We start from the raw sequence: 18,815 nt of genomic DNA, 5'->3' as shown, positions 1-18,815 counted from the left end.
GGAGGTGCACTTAATCCCCACGAAACAAAGTAAAAGGAAACAGAGGAGGGGTGGGGGAGATGGGCTCTTTCCAAACAATGGAGATACGTATGATTGTAAGTAAAAAATAATGTTTATTACAACAACTTGACTCAACACTACTCCGTTTGCTCGTATGTTGTACTGTTATGTTCTTTGGAGAGAAGGAATTGTGTACTCTTCAGTGCAAAGTTTTTTGATGTTTTAACTGTTCAAGCACCGTTTAAACTTTTGGTGTGTTAACTATCAAAGCTACTACTACTACTAGTTAACATTTCTAAAGCGCTACCAGGGTTGCGCAGCGCTGTACAATTAACAAAGAAGGACGGTCCCTGCTCAAAGGAGCTTACAATCTAAAGGACAAAAAGTGCAGTCAATCAAGATTGAGGCAGTCTAGATTTCCTGAATAGAGGTACAATGGTTAGGTGCCGAAAGCGACATTGAAGAGGTGGGCTTTGAGCGAGGATTTGAAGATGGGTAGGAAGACTCCTGAAGAAGGCGCTACGGCGCCACGGCGCCGAAACACGGCTGTGTTGAGTCAAGTTGTTGTAATAAACATTACTTTTTACTTACAATCATACGTCTTCTTCATTGTTTGGAAAGAGCCCATCTCCCCCACCCCTCCTCTGTTTCCCAGAGGCATGAGCAATCAGGAGCATTTACTAAAGAGCAGGGGCGTAGCCACGGGCGGGCCTGGGTGGGCCTGGGCCCACCCAATTTCGGGTCAGGCCCGCCCAGCAGCAAAGTTCCTGATGGCGATTCCAGTCGCAGGCTCCACTCGCAGTTGCAGCGATTCCCACACGCTGCCTGCCAGTGCCGGCTGCCGCTCAATCTCCTTGCGCTACTAAGCGCTAACCCGGAAGTCTCTCCTCTGCAGGAGAGACTTCCAGGTTAGCGCTTAGTAGCGCAAGGAGATTGTTGAGCGGCAGCCGGCATGCAGCATGAGGGAATCGCTGCGACTTCGAGCGGAGCCTGCGAGTAGAATCGCCGTCAGGAACACTGCTGCTGGGCGGGCCTGCAAGGAGGGTGAGATGCTGCAGCTGCACGGGGGGGGGGGAGGGATGATGGGGGAAAGATGTCGCATGGGGGAGGGAAGACGGGGGACACAGCAGCTGCACAGGGGGAAGGGAAGATGGAAAGAAAGATGCTGCACAGGGGTGAGGGAAGATGGAAAGATGAGGCTTGGTTGGTGGGTGAGGGAGGTGCACGGGAGAAAAAGGGAGAGATGCAGCAAAGGGGTGGAGGGGTGAGGAAGGGAGAAGTCTTGGCTGTGTATGAGGTGGAGGGGAGGGACACTTGCTGCATACAGAGGGGATAGGTGGGGAGGGGGAGAAATGGTAGGCATAGGGGTGGAGAGGAGGGAGAAATGGTGGGTATAGTGGTGGAGGGAGGGCGGAGCACAGAAAATTTTGTGCCCACCCACTTTGGGCTCAGGCCCACCCAAAACTGGCTGTCTGGCTACGCCACTGCTAAAGAGGTGTGCAATATTACTGAAAAGCAGGGATCCTTGCAACTAAAGTTTAGCATGGAAATCAGCTCTAAGCACTATTCTATAAATGGAAAGTAACTCATTTATAGAATAGTGCTCTGAATGGATTTTTTTCGGTGTTGTTTTTTCAGCGCCATTTACTGAATCTAGTCCTTTCTTTCCAAAGCAAAATATTAGGTAAGAAATGCAGGATTATAAGATTGGGCCGATAAGAAAACTGGCCCAGCACCATCCAGCAGTACCCAAAACAGAATCAGAGCATCCACCAGCACAGAGAGAAATGAAACAGAGAAACGTGTACCTGACTGTGCTCCAGGAAGGCAAAAAGCCACTGGAGTTTCATCATCAGAGGCTGAGAGTTGCTTTCTCTTAAACACAGCACTGACCGTCTGAACCTTAAACAGACATTGAAGAGAGAAGTTAGCCAAAATTAACCATCATGTATCACGCACGGGAGGAGCAAATTGCCACAAGAAAAAACTGCCCTGGATCAGATTGCTTTAAATGTTTAACCATTTCCATAGCTGAGGAAAGCAGGATACTTGGAGGGGCATGTTCGAAAGAAACGTCTAAATCAGAATTTGGACGTTTTACAAAGACGTCCAAATTCCGAACAGGAAAGGTCATTTTCAAAAAAGATGGACGTCTATCTTTTGTGTTCGAAAATACTATGGACGTCCTGTGATTTGGACGTCCTTTTTTTGATCCATGTTCGAACAAAAGACATCTAAATGCAAGCTGTCCAAAACAGAGGAGTGGTTTAATGGTTAGTGCAGGAGGCTTTGATCCTGGCAACCTGGGTTCAATTCCAACTGCTGCTCCTTGTGACTTTGGGCAAGTCAAATGCACAAGGAGCATTTTTGGATATGACAAAAAAAATGGGGAAAGCAACAAATGCAAAACCGCAGAAAAATACATTTTTGTGGGGGAAGCAGTTATTTCTGGAAACTGGAGCTGTTTGCTTCCTTGCCTACGGGCTCGCTATGAAATCTGTGTGGAGTTCCATGGTTTTGCTCAAATCAAATCTCACAGTGAGCTAATCAGCTATGGCTTGGTATAAACAGCAGTGAAGTAGAACCACAGTGCCATGGCCTCGTTGTCAAAGCCAACTCATTTGATGAAGCCGGTTGGGAGAGGAAAATACATTGGCCTCAATCTCCCCTGTTCTTGACCTTCAGCATTGGTGGGAGCAATACCTTGAGCCCAGTGTCTCCACGTGACCCTCAATGCGGTGTCCCTTATGAATAAGATGGCCCTACAGAATATATCTGGATATTTAAGCTCCACAAAAGTTCCCAAAAAGGAGAAGTGGAAAGCCCTCGGAAACTAGAATGTTCATCTTCCTGTCTCTAGTTTGTTGCTCTTTCAAATTTACATTAGTTAATGTACAAAGGAAAAGAGCACAACTGGGCCTTCAAGACTGAGACAACAGGAGCCCTTTATTGAGATCAGACCCGACACGGGTCGTGTTTCGGCGTAAGCAACGCCTGCCTCAGGGGTCTAAGTATAGTATCAAGATGCGCAAGTGGGGGGCTCAACTCCCCACCAGAGAAATTTGAGAAACTCCCGTAGAACGCCGTTGGTCAGTGACTGACGGCATTCTACAGAAGTTTCACAAATTACTTTGGCAGTTTTTACTAACCGACGGTGTTCTACGGGAGTTTCTCAAATTTCTCTGGTGGAGAGTTGAGCCCCCCACTTGCGTATCTTGATACTATACTTAGACCCCCTGAGGCAGGCGTTGTTTACGCCAAAACACGGCCTGTGTCGGGTCTGATCTCAATAAAGGAATCCTGTTGTCTCAGCAGTGGCGTTCCTAGCGTGGATGGCACCCGGGGCGGATCGCCGATGCGCCCGCCCCCCTCCCGCCTGCGACATGACACCTTCCCCCCCCAGCCAAATGACACCCCCGGGTGCATGCCGCTGGGGGGGGGGGTGCCTTGGTGCACGCCTGTGGGCTCCGACTTCGCTAACTTCGCTCGTTCGCTGCAGCTCCCTCTGTTCCGGGGCAGAGGGAGCTGCAGCGAACGACCGAAGTTATCGAAGTCAGAGCCCACAGGCGCGCGCCGCGGCACCCCCAGCGGCGTGCACCCGGGGCAGACCGCCCCCACCGCCCCCCCTTGGTATGCCACTGTGTCTCAGTCTTGTGCTTTTTTCCTTTGTATGCTTTTTGTGTATACTATATTACCCTCTCTAGTTGCGTTAGTTAACGTATACAAGGTATAACAGCAATTATCCAAATTTTTGTCCAATCTAGAATGGAAGAGGTGGATGCAGATTTTGTGTTTGCAGCTGTGTTTGCTTTTACCTCCCCTTTTATGCAAGTTCGTGAAAGGAAACATTTGCACACACACAACAGAAGGAACTTACTCGGGAGTCATGAAGAGAGCTTGAAGGACGCTGTTCATGTAACAGGTGTTGCCCAGGTTGACCAGGCCAATCTTGCCTGTGTCAGACTTTGAAATCAGTCGAGGGTAGAATGGGCCAAGCTCGCTCTTTTGGGAGGTCCAACCATTTTGCCCCAGCAGCTGTTTGATTCTGTCTTCATTGGGAACTGGAAGGGTCTACAGGAAAAAAACAAAGCAGAATACATTCATCTGTGAAAGCCTGAACACCCTGGCTTGGAGATGCTTTGGCTCCATGTTTGACTGTTTTGGTTTATAGATGGACATCAGAGATTTTCAGAAGTCTTGCTTTCTCGGTGCATTGAAACAAGTGGGGGGCATGGCTAAGAATTCTCCAGAACAAACAGGGCCTGTGCAAGGGTATTGGGCACCGTAGGCAAATCTTTAGCTTTATGGCCCCCTCCCCAATTAACTTTCAAGGTCCTAATTTGCACCCCCAAGGGCCCTATGAATACTACCAATCCTCTATCTTCGTTCCCTGTGCAAGAACACTGCCCCTCACACTAACACATCTCCTTACTTCATCCTTCATCGCACACGCTCTCAGATGCAAATATTGGGAAACCTATCCAGTCAAACACAATCCAAAGGGTTGTGTAAAATGAATGTAAAGAAATGAGTAAAGTGGGAAATACCCTCAGAAACCAAGGCTCCCGCCAAGGTCTGGTCAACGAGACACTATTATCTATAAAAGACTTGGTGCCCGTGATCTAGTTTCTTCCATGGGGTAAATATTCCCTGCTTCACTCATTCAAAATTGCCCATTTTCGCATGGTCAGTAGGGAAGGGAGAAGATTGTGGCAGATCCAATGGTTCCTGAGAAACAAGCATCTGCTTTGATTTCACCTGTTATTTTTCCATTCCATCGGTGGTTAACTGTTCTGGCTCTCACATCTATTCAGACTAAAAATGCTACCACTTTCTATCACCCTCACTACACACAGCAAAAGCAAAAACCGTACTACTACCAGGCAGCGTCTAAAAAAATCAAGGAATCTGAAGATGCGTTAGACACAACTTCAATTCTGCAAAACAGTGAATTTATGAAAATCACACTTGTGTATGTTCTGTCACAGGTTTATGGCAGTCAAGAGCCAATTAAAGGCCCACAAGATGTGCCAATAAATCTTACTTTTACTGCGTCCATGACCGGTTCATATAGATCAGGAAAACCAGAAAAGCGGAAGATCATGCAATGGATCAGCTCAGTCAACTGCTCCAGACATCTGTCTCCAGACTTGGAATTTTCATGGGAGAGAGCAGCCACCAGTCTGGGAATGCGTGGAAGAAGCTGGAAGTAAAACGCATGAAAAGTAAATGTAAAGGGGATAATAAATAGAGAGACCCTAATGAACCACCCTCAAGAGAAACAAGCTAATTCAGACCAAGTTTTACCCCACTGCATACTCAGAGATGCAGACCCACTAGGGTGATCAGAATTATAACTCATACATTCATTTATCGCTAATTGTTTATTAAAAATGTTCTAGACCGCTAATTTGTAAATGATCATAGCGGTTTACAATTTTAAAACATACCAAAAAAGAAAGGAACGCCATAAAATTATAGGATAGACCTAATCAATCACACAGAGGAATATACATGAATGCACATGGTATATATATATACCATGATATGTTCCATGTATGCTATATTCCATCTATCTTACCATGTATGCATGCACCTTAACGCAACATCATATGTAATACTGTTACCCGGAAATGGCAACCGCCATTACGGCAAATGTAAGCCACATTGAGCCTGCAAATTGGTGGGAAAATGTGGGATACAAATGCTACAAATAAATAATAATAATACATCCTAACAATTACCTTAACAGCATATATTTTTTTAAAAAACATCTACACCGAGATTCCAAGATGGCCGCACTTCATTAAGACGCTGCAGGTCGAGATCTTACCTTGAAACAATGCCTAAACGTCGAGGGAGAGTAGCGGTTAGAGCTTCCACGCTACCCTCCCCCCTCCCCATTGCCTGGTACTATCGATCGATTCTTTAGACCGCCGGGTCTTGCCTCTTCAAGCGGGATGTTGCCAGCTGGAAACGCCGTTGAACTGGAGACTTCGGCTTCCTTTGGCCCTGATGTCACGCTAAGCCCCGCTATGCGTTCACCACCTCCCCAGCCGATTGGCGCGAGCTCTTTTCTCCTTGAATCGACAGGGTCTACCCCGGAAGGTACAGAGGGCCCTGTAGAGCGTCGATTGGAAGCACAGTTAACAACGGAGAAGAGAACGGAGGGCATTTTGCCTAATGAAACGCCACGGAGTAGGGGGAGAGGAGCTGAGGAACAGAGTCGGATTCCGGAGCTGACTTCCAAAAGGTTTGAAATTCCCAAAGAGTTAATAGAAAAACCAAAAGATGTGACATTAGATACTCTATGGGATTTGGTGTCTAACCTGGGTCAGATTTTTCTTAAGCAAAATAATGAGACGTTACCAAGACTAAAATCTTTGGAGACTGATCTTATAAAAAAAGAAGAGGAGTTTAAAGATCTGAAGGACAAATTTGGGAAATTAGAGGAGAAAGTTGATAAAAAAATTTCGAATTTTGAAGTAATTCAATCTATGACGATAAAAGATTTGACCAGTCTGAGGATGAAGACTGAAGTATTTGATAATTATACTAAAAGTCATAATTTAAGATTTGTCAACTTTCCCAGAGTACAAAATGTAACTCCTCAAGAAATGTTAAAACGCTATATGCGTGAGATTTTGGATATTCCTGAACAGAATCTTCCACCTTTTACCTTGGTTTACTATATTCCCGGGAAAGACCCGAATCGGATACCTGATAAACCAATAGACATTTCTCTTTTGCTTGAAACTACTGACTCTGAACTTGCTTCAGCCGCCACTTTGGTGGCGACTGTGGCATTATTGCCAGACAAGAATTGGATATTCCGCATGTTTTTCCGTAATAAAGAAAAGCCTTTTTTAGGGTTTAAAATCCTTTTGTTTCCAGATGTCTCTAAGGAGACTAGACGGCGGAGGAAACAATTCTTGCTCCTAAAGCCTGAAGTATTGCACTTGGGGGGCACCTTTTTTTTAAGATACCCTTGCAAGTGCATAATAAGGCTTGGGGGCAAAAAATATGTATTTATGGAACCTGCTCATGTCTCTACACTTATAGCCTCGGCAAAATTGGATAAACGACAAAATAATTTAGGCATCACCTCTTAATGTAGTGCGATATCCAGTTAGAATTTTTTTTTTCTGTTGTTAGTTTCCAGTATTTTTCCTATATCTTGGATTCCTCATTTATGGACTTGAGTGTCAATTTCTTATGAAGAGTGAAATTATTTTACTTTTTGTGATTAAGTTTTCTTTGAGAAAGATTTATGTATATGTAAGACACTTCCTAAACAAGATGTTTCTTGTAATAATTTGAATAATTGAATAAATAAATAAATAAATAAAACATCTACACCTTGCACAGACTTTATTATATACTATCACACAGACACCTTAGTTCCTATCTCCCTGAACCTCCGAACAGTCAGGCATCCCAAATGCTTAAACAAAAAATAAGTTTTCAGTTGCTTTATAAAGCGGGGTACGAATTCACTAGCCCCAGAGATCATTTGGATTCCAGATTGGTGGTGTAAATCCAGGACTGGCTTAGCTTATCTCCGACACAGTACTGTATGAGCATCCTAAGACGAATTATCTTTACAAGATTCAAGCATACATTTATCCTGTTTTGTTTCTGCCAAATAAGTTCTTCCCTTCTCAATTGTTTTTTTAATCAACCTAAGTCCCCGATGATACCAAGGCTTCTGTTTAGCCAATCGTACAAAAGAAGGTTTTTCAAGGAGCCAACACATCCAATTATTTACGCAAAGTAACATCCCACATCTGTACCTGTTCTTCAAAAGAACTCATAATAAATTATGTAGGGAATTTTGGGGACCTTTTACAAAGAGTCGGCAAGCCCAGCACTAAATTGGAACTACTGCTGGCCTAACGTCCATTTCTGGTGCGCCGGAAATATTTTTTATAGCACGGAGCTAACTCAGCGATAATCGGGCATCAATGGATGACTGTAAGTACTCTCACCAGAATGGCCACACGGTAAGACTAATCTTACTGCATGGCCATGTTTTTAAGGGGATTTTTACCCACTGCGGGGGCCCTTTTTCCCCCACAGCTTAGTAAAAGGACCCCTTTGTAAATGTGGGTCAACTGCCCTCAAATTCCTAAAGGATATTGAAGAGGAAGAAAATGACAAAGGATCTGTCCCCTGACCTAACACCTCAAATGATATCAGTGAATAATCGGTCCATGGAAGACCAATGGGCTCATTTTCGAAAAAGGACGTCCATCTTTCGAAATAAATCAGAAGATGGACGTCCTTCTCCCAGGGACGTCCAAATCGGTATAATTGAAAGACAATTTTGGACGTCCCCAACTGCACTCCGTCACAGGGACGGCCAAAGTTCAAGGGGGCATGTCAGAGGTGTAGCGAAGGCGAGACTTGGGCGTACCTAACACTTGGACGTCCTTGACCCATAATCGAAAAAAACAAGGATGTCCTTGACGAGCACTTGGACGTTTTCACCCGGACGTGTTATTATTACGACTAAGGCACAAAAAGGTGACCTAAATGACCAGATGACCAACGGAGAGAATCAGGGATGACCTCCCATTACTCCCCCAGTGGTCACTAACCCCCTTCCCACCCTCAAAAAACATCTTTAAAAATACGTTGTGCCAGCCTCAGATGTCATACTCAGGTCCATGACAGCGCATGAAGGTCCCAGGAGCAGTTTTAGTGGGTACTGCAGTGCACTTCAGACAGGCGGACCCAGGCCCATACCCCCCCCCCTAGTTACATTTGTGGAGGAAACAGCGAGCCCTACAAAACCCACCACAAACCCACTGTACCCACATCTAGGTGCCCCCCTTCACCCGTAAGGGCTATGGTAGTGGTGTTCAGTTGTGGGGAGTGGGTTTTGGGGGGCTCAGCACACAAGGTAAGGGAGCTATGTACCTGGGAGCAATTTATGAAGTCCACTGCAGTGCCCCCTAGGGTGCCCGGTTGGTGTCCTGGCATATCAGGGGGACCAATGCACTACCAATGCTGGCTCCTCCCATGCCCAAATGGCTTGCATTAGGACATTTTTGACATGGATGTCTTTGGTTTCGAAAATCGCCTAAAGTCAGAAATGTCCATGTCTAGGGACGTCCAAATTTAAGGATTTGGACATCCCTGACGGTATCTTTGAAACAAAAGATGGGCATCCATCTTGTTTCGAAAAAAAGAGAGTTTCCCCGCCTCTGGATTTCGCCGTTTTGCAAGGACGTCCAAATCACAACTTGGATGTTTCTTTTGAAAATGCCCCTCCACGTGCAGTAAAATTATAAAATTGATACCTCACAGATAGACTTGTAATAATCAGGTCTAATATATTAGAACTAATATTATATTAATAGAACTAAAAAATGAACTTGCGGAGCTACTGTTAGAAATATGCAATCTGTCCCTAAAATCGAGTGTAGTACCGGAAGACTGGAGGGTAGCCAATGTTACTCCGATTTTTAAGAAGGGTTCCAGAGGAGATCCAGGAAATTATAGACCGGTGAGTCTGACGTCGGTGCCGGGCAAGATGGTGGAGGCTATTATTAAGAATAAAATTGCAGAGCATATACAAAAACATGGACTGATGAGACAAAGTCAGCACGGATTTAGTGAAGGGAAGTCTTGCCTCACCAATCTAATGCATTTTTTTGAGGGGGGTAAGCAAACATGTGGACAATGGGGAGCCGGTTGATATTGTATATCTGGATTTTCAGAAGGCGTTTGACAAAGTGCCGCACGAAACTCCTGAAGAAATTGCAGAGTCATGGAATCGGAGGTAGGGTATTATTATGGATTAAGAACTGGTTGAAAGATAGGAAGCAGAGAGTAGGATTGCGTGGCCAGTATTCTCAGTGGAGGAGGGTAGTTAGTGGGGTCCCGCAGGGGTCTGTGCTGGGTCCGTTGCTTTTTAATGTATTTATAAATGACCTAGAGATGGGAATAACTAGTGAGGTAATTAAATTCGCCGATGACACAAAATTATTCAGGGTCGTCAAGTCGCAGGAGGAATGTGAACGATTACAGGAGGACCTTGCGAGACTGGGAGAATGGGCGTGCAAGTGGCAGATGAAGTTCAATGTTGACAAGTGCAAAGTGATGCATGTGGGTAAGAGGAACCCGAATTATAGCTACATCTTGCAAGGTTCCGCGTTAGGAGTTACGGATCAAGAAAGGGATCTGGGTGTCGTCGTCGATGATACGCTGAAACCTTCTGCTCAGTGTGCTGCTGCGGCTAGGAAAGCGAATAGAATGTTGGGTGTTATTAGGAAGGGTATGGAGTCCAGGTGTGCGGATGTTATAATGCCGTTGTATCGCTCCATGGTGCGACCGCACCTGGAGTATTGTGTTCAGTACTGGTCTCCGTATCTCAAAAAAGATATAGTAGAATTGGAAAAGGTACAGCGAAGGGCGACGAAAATGATAGTGGGGATGGGACGACTTTCCTATGAAGAGAGGCTGAGAAGGCTAGGGCTTTTCAGCTTGGAGAAGAGACGGCTGAGGGGAGATATGATAGAAGTGTATAAAATAATGAGTGGAATGGATCGGGTGGATGTGAAGCGACTGTTCACGCTATCCAAAAATACTAGGACTAGAGGGCATGAGTTGAAGCTACAGTGTGGTAAATTTAAAACGAATCGGAGAAAATTTTTCTTCACCCAACGTGTAATTAGACTCTGGAATTCGTTGCCGGAGAACGTGGTACGGGCGGTTAGCTTGACGGAGTTTAAAAAGGGGTTAGATAGATTCCTAAAGGACAAGTCCATAGACCGCTATTAAATGGACTTGGAAAAATTCCCCATTTTTAGGTATAACTTGTCTGGAATGTTTTTACGTTTGGGGAGCGTGCCAGGTGCCCTTGACCTGGATTGGCCACTGTCGGTGACAGGATGCTGGGCTAGATGGACCTTTGGTCTTTCCCAGTATGGCACTACTTATGTACTTATGTACTTATATGACCCCCTACAGTACTTCAGCTGGAAATTCCTCCATTTGTTCTTCACTCATTGGTTCTTTATCTAATATTTCTGTTTCTTTGTCCTCAAAATGGAACACCATGAGTTGGACCAACAAGTCGTTGCTCCAAACCCAGATCTTTAAAAAAAAAAAAGAACTAAAAAATGTTGCTTTTGAGGCATAGGACTCATCCATATGAATGTTAAAATCCCTTAAAATGTTAAAGAACCGCTATATCCAATAAAGCTAAAAAAAAATATTATCCCAAATTTCAACACTCTAATTCGGAGGACAATAAAATGAAGCCATATATAAAGGGGAAGAAAACATCAATAAGGGAGGAATCTCTCCACAGGTATTTCAGTTCGTCGCAGGACCACACCCACAGCAGCAGCAGCGATATTCAATACGAGCCAATAAGGAAGGAATCAGCTTGACATGCTCTCGCGTGCATATTGTGCCTTGCCCTGAAGGCTGATGGTTCCTGGATTCTCACAGAAGTTTTCACTACATTAAATCATCGAACAGCTGCAATAATGTCAAGTTCCAAGTTTATCACCATTTTCCCTGATTCCCTCTGTCGTATTTACTTCGTAGTTCTTCTCTGTTTCAATTGAGTTTTGATTGTAAACCTCTTTGGTTGCTCCAGAAAGGTACATATCAAGTACATAATAAACAAACACACCATTCGATATAACACCAAATGATAGATACATTTGTCAGTTTACAATAAGACCAAATAAATATATACGAAAAGAAATTACAATTTAAAGAAAAATACAGTTCCGTTTGTGATGCACATCCAGAAGTCCCGACAACAATCCCCACCAAACATGCTGGATAAATGAGATTAAGCAACAAAAGATTTCTCAAAGAAACAGTATTTCAATCTACATTTCTCATATGATGGCTCTAATCGCGCATCTGCACTATAAAGGTGATTTATGAAAAACACCCCTGGATCTACTCTTACCAAATGAAATGCCTCGGCTGAGTGCTGGAAGCTCAACAGCATAGAACTGAGAACAGCAAAGGCACGCTCCCGGACAATGGGGTACAGCAACCTGGCAAAAACCTGCAAAAAAAACACAGGATATAAATAAAATTTACTGCAGCCAGCGAGCTGTAAGAAGAGCAGAGCACTAATGAAATGACCTCTCTCGCAACAGTAATGTCAATGAATGAGAGTCTCCACACCAGTGTTCAAGCTTAAGCATTTTCTATTCTCATTACCACTAACAAGTTCATCCCATCCCATGGAGTTATATTAACCATTTTAAATAAAAAATAAAAAACAAAACAAAAAAAAGAAATCTGTGAACGGCTCCATGTAAAAAAAAAAGTAGCTTCCAGGATTTCATGAAGAAGTCTTGAGTAGAGAGGTGTGGTAGCCGTGTTAGTCCACTTTTAAAGGTAATCAATAGAAATCAAACAAAATAAAACATGGAAAAGAAAATAAGATGATACCTTTTTATTGGACATAACTTCATACATTTCATGATTAGCTTTCGAAGGTTGCCCTTCTTCGTCAGATCGGAAAAAGTCTAAAACATGTTAGTGGTCAGCACTACCTTGTAGGCCGAACACCCCAGTGACAGCATCTTTCCTTTCCCGTAGACCTATTTCCCTTCCAGTTCTTCAACGTCAAGTACCTTCTATCAGCTCACCACTCTCATGTAAGCATTCCCTTCTTTCTTTCAAGGCTCTCAACTAGAGAGCTGAACGGGAACGGGGTTAGCGGGAATCCCACGGGGATCCCCTCCAGGTCCACGGACTGGACACAGGTCCTACGGGGATCCCATGGGGATGGATGCAAGTCTTGAGGGGTTCCTACGGAAGTGTAGTGCCAGGCTGAACTACCTATCCTTTCCTTGTGCCTTGGGTTATTTTAGCAAAGGGAACGGGCAGGGATGGAGGAGATTACTTACTGGAATGGGTGAGGATGGGTCAGATTCCAGTGGGGACAGGTGAAATGTCTGTCCTTGTGCAACCCTCTACTCTGAACTCCTTCGTCCCTACATCCCTGCTATCACAGTGTCCTTGTCTTTGGCCTTCAAGTTGTCTTCTTCACAGCCATTTTACTCTGAGTATTCAAGCTCATAACAGTATAATGGTTCCTTTTCTCTCCACTTTAAAGTCCTGCCATAAAATTCACTCCTTTTGCACAGTATCTGGTTCAAAATAGACAAAACTAAATTTATGATTTATCAAAAATATTTATATGTGATTTGATCATTGTAGTTTTTGCTTATTGAGCCAGATTCTGTTCAAAGGGTTTATCCTGTGTTAATGGGTTCTTTTTTGGAGGGGGGGGGGTGTATTGAATAAAATTCACTCCTTCATGCTGAAACATTTTACCTCAATTTTCCCCCTAATACGTTCCTACTGCTTCACTCAGCCTGCTGGATGCTGCCACCTCAAAGTTTTAAACACATGGAAGCCCATCAAACACTCTTTGAGAGGATTTCTAGGCTGTGGTGAAAGTGGCTCCTCTGCCAGAGGGAAGGGATCCCTAGCTGGTAGCTCTCTTTCCACCTTCTTCCAGGCCAGGAGAAGGGGATACCCAGATAGCAGAGACTTCTTTCTTGTCCTCTCTTCCAAGTCTTGGGAAAATTTGCCTGGCAGACGATTCTTACCTTCCATTTAGGTACAGGTGTGAAGATTCTCTGCCAATGCAGAATGACATCATTGACAATTGGGTGTGGGAGCCATTTTTACGGCAAAGGTTTATTTTCCAATCAACACTTGATATGTGTGAGTCTAGGGCTCATTTGCATACTACTGTCAACTGCCTCAGCAGTGGATCACTGAGGAGGCCTCAAGCTATTGAGGTTTCGGCTCCATCTACCCCACTCCTTTCACCAGAAGGCACATGCCATAGGACCACATCAATTCAACTTGTAAACAAAAGGGATCTGGGGAAAGCCACTGCTTATCTCTGGAAACGAGCAATAAGAAGATCATTTTTGTGGTATCTTTCAGGTTCTTGTGACCTGGTCTGGCCACTATTAGAGACAGGATATTATATTGGATAAATTCAAAATACTGCCAGATCTCTCCTTCCCTCTCACTGTTTAACTTGAAACACTTACCTCCAGAGCAGGGCCAGGCCTAACCCCTTGCCTCCCCCACCCCACCCCCCAAGTTAATTCTCTACCTACCTCCTGATTCTTTGAGGCACAGAGACTTTCTCCCACTTGTCCAAAAAACCATGGTGTGTTTTTATTTTTTCCAACCAAATGGAAGTTGGAAAGAAATATATACAAATGAAATCAAGAATATCCATTTGTCTGTCTATCTGTCGGGGGGGGGGGGCAAAATAACTCTTCAAAAATGTAACAGAATAAGATGAAAATTTGGTATTTTGGAGAAAGAAATGTAAAGGACACATTGAGTTGAAAAATGGGCCAAACTGGACTAGGTGTTCTAAAGTAATAAGCCCCCCCCACCTAAAAAAAAGACTCAATGAATTTCTATGGAAGGCGCATAGAAACTTACAAAACAGTAATCCCCAAATCAGTTTGGGGATTATTCTTCTCAAATCATCTCTCCCTATTCTATACTATCCACCAAACTGACTCCATCCTGAAAAAGTACCCCCTACAACTGCCCTATCATCTAATAAACTGTCCCAGCCACCAAAACCTACCCCCACAACTGCCCTACCCCCAAACTGCCCCACTTCCAAAAACTATCCCCCACAACTGCTCCAACCCCCCAAAAACTATCCCCTACTAACTCTCCACCTCAGTAACTGCTCTATCCCAAAAACTACCCCCTCGATTGCCCCACCACCTCACAAACTGCTAGACAGGGCCAGATTAAGGCACTGGCAACCTAGAATGCCACCTAGAGATTCTGCCAAGTACTTGTGACCTGGATTGGCCACTGCTGGAAACAGGATACAGGGCTAGATGGAACATCATCTGCCCCAGTATGGCTATTCTTATGTTCTTATGTCCAAAGTTTAAGGAAACCCTGTCAGATGTGCTCAGGACTCAGGAGGAGGATTGACAACTGACTGGCTTTTTTCAGTATTTCTCCAGAAGCAAGAGGAAGTGTGGACTGTGGAGTGGAGGAGTGGCCTAGTGGTTAGGGTGGTGGACTTTGGTCCTGAGGAACTGAGTTTGATTCCCACTTCAGGCACAGGCAGCTCCTTGTGACTCTGGGCAAGTCACTTAACCCTCCATTGCCGCATTGAGCCTGCCATGAGTGGGAAAGCACGGGGTACAAATGTAACAAAAAAAATAAATAAGATGTCTGGACATTTTATAGAGTTTTTAAAAACTCTAGTTGCAGTTCTCCAATTCCTCCCCTCTCCCCTCCAATGAGAATGAGCCTGTCCAGCCTCTTTTCAGGGTAACCAGCAGTGGACTCTGTGGGTAGGATCCAGCCAATAGGAAGGTTGCAGGGATAGAGCTCTGGAAGATCCACCACACCAGACAGCAGCTCTAGCCAAAAGAAATGGAGGTAGTGAATCTTGTCCTGTAGAAATGAAATTTCTGCAGGCGGGAGGGAAATGGAAGAGAAATGAGGCCACTCCTCAAATGAGAACAGATGCAGAAAACAAACACTGATTCATGGTAACAGAAATTATGGATTAAAAAAAAGAAGAGGAGGAACCCCCAAGCACACAAACCAGAAGGAAAGCCAATTAAGATGGGGGAAGACCAATGGCGTTCCAACACAAGGGCAATTGTTTATTGAAGTATGGACAATTATGGAACAGCAAAAAAGAAGAACAGGAACCCTTGTAGGCACACAGACAAATCAGTCACAACAAGGATGACAAAAAAAGGGGGAGGGGCAGCAGACAATGTACAAACTTGCACCTTTATTAAACATCCAGCACTCGACACTAGTCGTGTTTCGGCCTACGAGGGCCTTCCTCAGGAGTATCTTTGATTGGATGTATGTTGATATTAGGCTGAACCCAAAATGATGTAGGTAATGTTCGATGTCTTGCTATTCGTCTTCTAGAACAGCCTAATCTCAACAATTCACAGAATAAGGGTTGGTTGTTTTAGGGAAAGGTTTTTGGATTTATTCAGGGGGAGAGATGGATGGATTTTAGTATTTTCTGGTACATAGGACGGTATAAGAAAATGCTATGTTAGTGTTGATGTTCTTTCCCTACATAATGTCCAGTTAATTAATTATTTATTTATTTATTTATTGCATTTGTACCCCACATTTTCCCACCTATTTGCAGGCTCAATGTGGCTTACATAGTACCGTCAGAGGCGTTTGCCCAGTTGGTGAATAACAAATACAAAGTTGTATAGTGATCGTATAAGGTATAAGTGGAGGGTCGGAATGGATGAAGATTGCGTGTTGTCCTGTTCGATCATAGTCATGCTGTGTTGGTAGGTGAAGAGGGTTACGTGGGGTCGTTGGGGTAGGCCTTTTGAAGAGGTTGGTTTTTAGTGATTTCCTGAAGTTCAAGTGGTCGTGGATTGTTTTCACAGCATTTGGGAGCCCATTCCATAGTTGTGCGCTTATGTAGGAGAATCCGGCTGCGTAAGTTGTTTTGTATTTCAGTCCTATAATATAATAGCACCGTCATGTGCTCTGGAAAAATGTGGATGTCCCACCTCTCCCACACCCATGCAGCCTTTGCTATGCCAAGGTGAGCGAAACCCGCAAGGCCCTTCATTATTGGCGAGTACATATGGCACTAAGGTTAGTTGCTGAAAAGGAACACTGCAACTCACCTTTTCAATTTTCAAGAGGGTGACTTCGATTAAAATGCTGAACTTTTTCACTGCAGCCAGGCCCTTCAGCAGGGCAATAATCCATTTATCAATGTTCTTGGCTAGGGGCCATGATACCCAGTCAATCATCCTGTAAAAAAAAAAAAACACGAATATAACAATACAGTAGATGACGGTAGAAAAAGAAACAGGACATCCAGCTGCCCATATTGCTAAGGATATATCCTAGCTGCCAGTTATGGAGAAATTATTTATTATTTATTTATGACACTTATATTCCACATTATCTCAAATAGGATTCAAGTTCTACGTGGCTCACAATATAACAAAAGTAGAACTGACAAGGTGTTAAATAGACAGACAAAATTACTCATAGCAGCACAATGCTTTTTTTGTAGGAAAAAAGGTACCGGTACTCATTATGGGCGGGGTCACCATCTATGGCCCCGCCCATATGGTAGCCACACCCACAGTAGCCCCACCCCTTATTCCAGCCGTGGCGCATATAAGCAGTATCATTGAAAATACTAAAGCAGTATAGGAGAAAAAAATAACTTGTGATTTTTTTTCATGATAAATAATTTTTATAAAATTATTTCTATAAGCTGTTACAGCTCTAGTATACCCAGTGCAAAATAAGACACAAGATATAAATTCTCAAATTGGACATCTTCCAAACACTAAAATGAAAATAAAATGATTTTTTTTCTACCTTTGTTGTCTGGTGACTTTGTTTGTCTAATCACGTCAGTCCCAGTCTCTGATTCTGCTGCTCTCTATCTGTTCCTTTAACTCTGTTTGCAGGGCTTCCTTTCCATTTATTTCTTTACTTTCCTCCTTTCTTCTTCATTTCTTCCTCTACATCCATAGGTAAAAACTGGGTCCTCCGCAGACTTGACTGGAGGAGGTATAGAGCGGATCCAGCTTTTGCCTATTTTCTCCATCCATGTGCAGTTTTTTTCCTCTTTTCCCTTTCCCTCATCTCCGTCAGTATGCATCTCCTTCCTATTCTTCCCTCCCCTCCATCCATATGCATCTCCTTCCACTCTCTTCCCTCTCATCCATCCATGTCCAGCATTTCTCCTCTCTCCTCCCCTCCATCCATGTTCATTTCACTTCCTCTCTCTTCCCTCCCCTCCATCCATGTCCAGCATTTCTCCTGCCCTCTCCTCCATCCATCCATGTCCAGCAACTCTCCTCTCTCCCCTGCCCTCCCCTCCCATCCATGTCCAGCCATTCTCCTTTGCCCTATTCTTCTCTCTCATTCATGTCCAGCGTGATAGTCTCCTTCAGTCGTCTAGCAACTGTGGGCTTGGAAGCCATGAGGCCAAGCCTCTGTTTACCAAAAAGCTCTGTTTGATTTGTGAAACTCGTTCTGGATACCTAATGAGGACTCTACGTACATCGAGAAGCTTCAAGGAAGAATACTGAGCCTCTTTGTGCTCTCTGCAAAAGAACAGATGCTCCACAGATTGGTTGAGATGAAATGCCGATACCACTTTTAAAAGAAAGGAAGGAACCCTATATAGGGAGATCCCCGTCTCTGAAAAGCTAAGAAAGGGATCCTTACAAGAGACAGCCTGAATTGAAGCTCCAAAACCCTACAGGCTGATGCAACAGCCACCAAGAACGCTATCTTTAGTGTAAGATCTTTCAAGGAGGACTTCCGGATTCGCTCAAAAGGAGGCTTCAGAAGAGCACAGAGAGGAACCTGTTATCCAATGTGTTCGCATTTTAGTTCAGTTCAACACTAATTTACTGACATAGAGCCAGGAGGCCAAGGCTTTCAGGCAAGTGTGTAAGGAATGGAACTGCATAGCTTGGGTTTTCTACCCTTCACTGATACAACATTACTACTTCTCTACTACTACTATGAAACAAAACAAATTTATTTCTTTATTTAAATTTCTCATGTGCCGGCCGTAAGCCGAAAAGCTATCAAAGCAGTGTAATTTGTGAAGGGTTGCCTTCACTGCAAGCATAAGCTGTTACCGACAAATGGCTGTCATCATCTGTGGATCCGTGATGCTGTCATCATTTGTGAGGTTTCTAACAATTTCATCCATAAATTCCAATGGGATGTACTGAACCACACTGGCCAAGGCACTGGATGGGGTTAGGGGTCCATCTGTAAAA

At 44.0% G+C, this 18,815-nt stretch overlaps 1 protein-coding gene across 1 annotated transcript in view; it reads right to left on the bottom strand.

Moving 5' to 3' along the window:
• The window catches only part of USP35 (ubiquitin specific peptidase 35), an 84,115-nt gene that overhangs the window by 25,629 nt on the left and 39,671 nt on the right, over window positions 1-18,815 (bottom strand). Inside the window, exons 3-8 of the mRNA XM_030199343.1 lie at window positions 18,672-18,807; window positions 16,680-16,809; window positions 11,939-12,040; window positions 5,045-5,203; window positions 3,878-4,071; window positions 1,809-1,902 (exon numbers count right to left, since the gene is read on the bottom strand). Coding sequence (XP_030055203.1) covers window positions 1,809-1,902; window positions 3,878-4,071; window positions 5,045-5,203; window positions 11,939-12,040; window positions 16,680-16,809; window positions 18,672-18,807 — 815 coding nt within the window. The remainder of the gene's footprint in view (window positions 1-1,808; window positions 1,903-3,877; window positions 4,072-5,044; window positions 5,204-11,938; window positions 12,041-16,679; window positions 16,810-18,671; window positions 18,808-18,815) is intronic.

Source organism: Microcaecilia unicolor, chromosome 4, assembly GCF_901765095.1.
Source record: "Microcaecilia unicolor chromosome 4, aMicUni1.1, whole genome shotgun sequence".
In the NCBI taxonomy this organism is placed as follows: Eukaryota; Metazoa; Chordata; class Amphibia; order Gymnophiona; family Siphonopidae; genus Microcaecilia; species Microcaecilia unicolor.
Note: the sequence above shows the minus strand (reverse complement) of the source record. Positions and strands in the feature narration are given on the sequence as shown.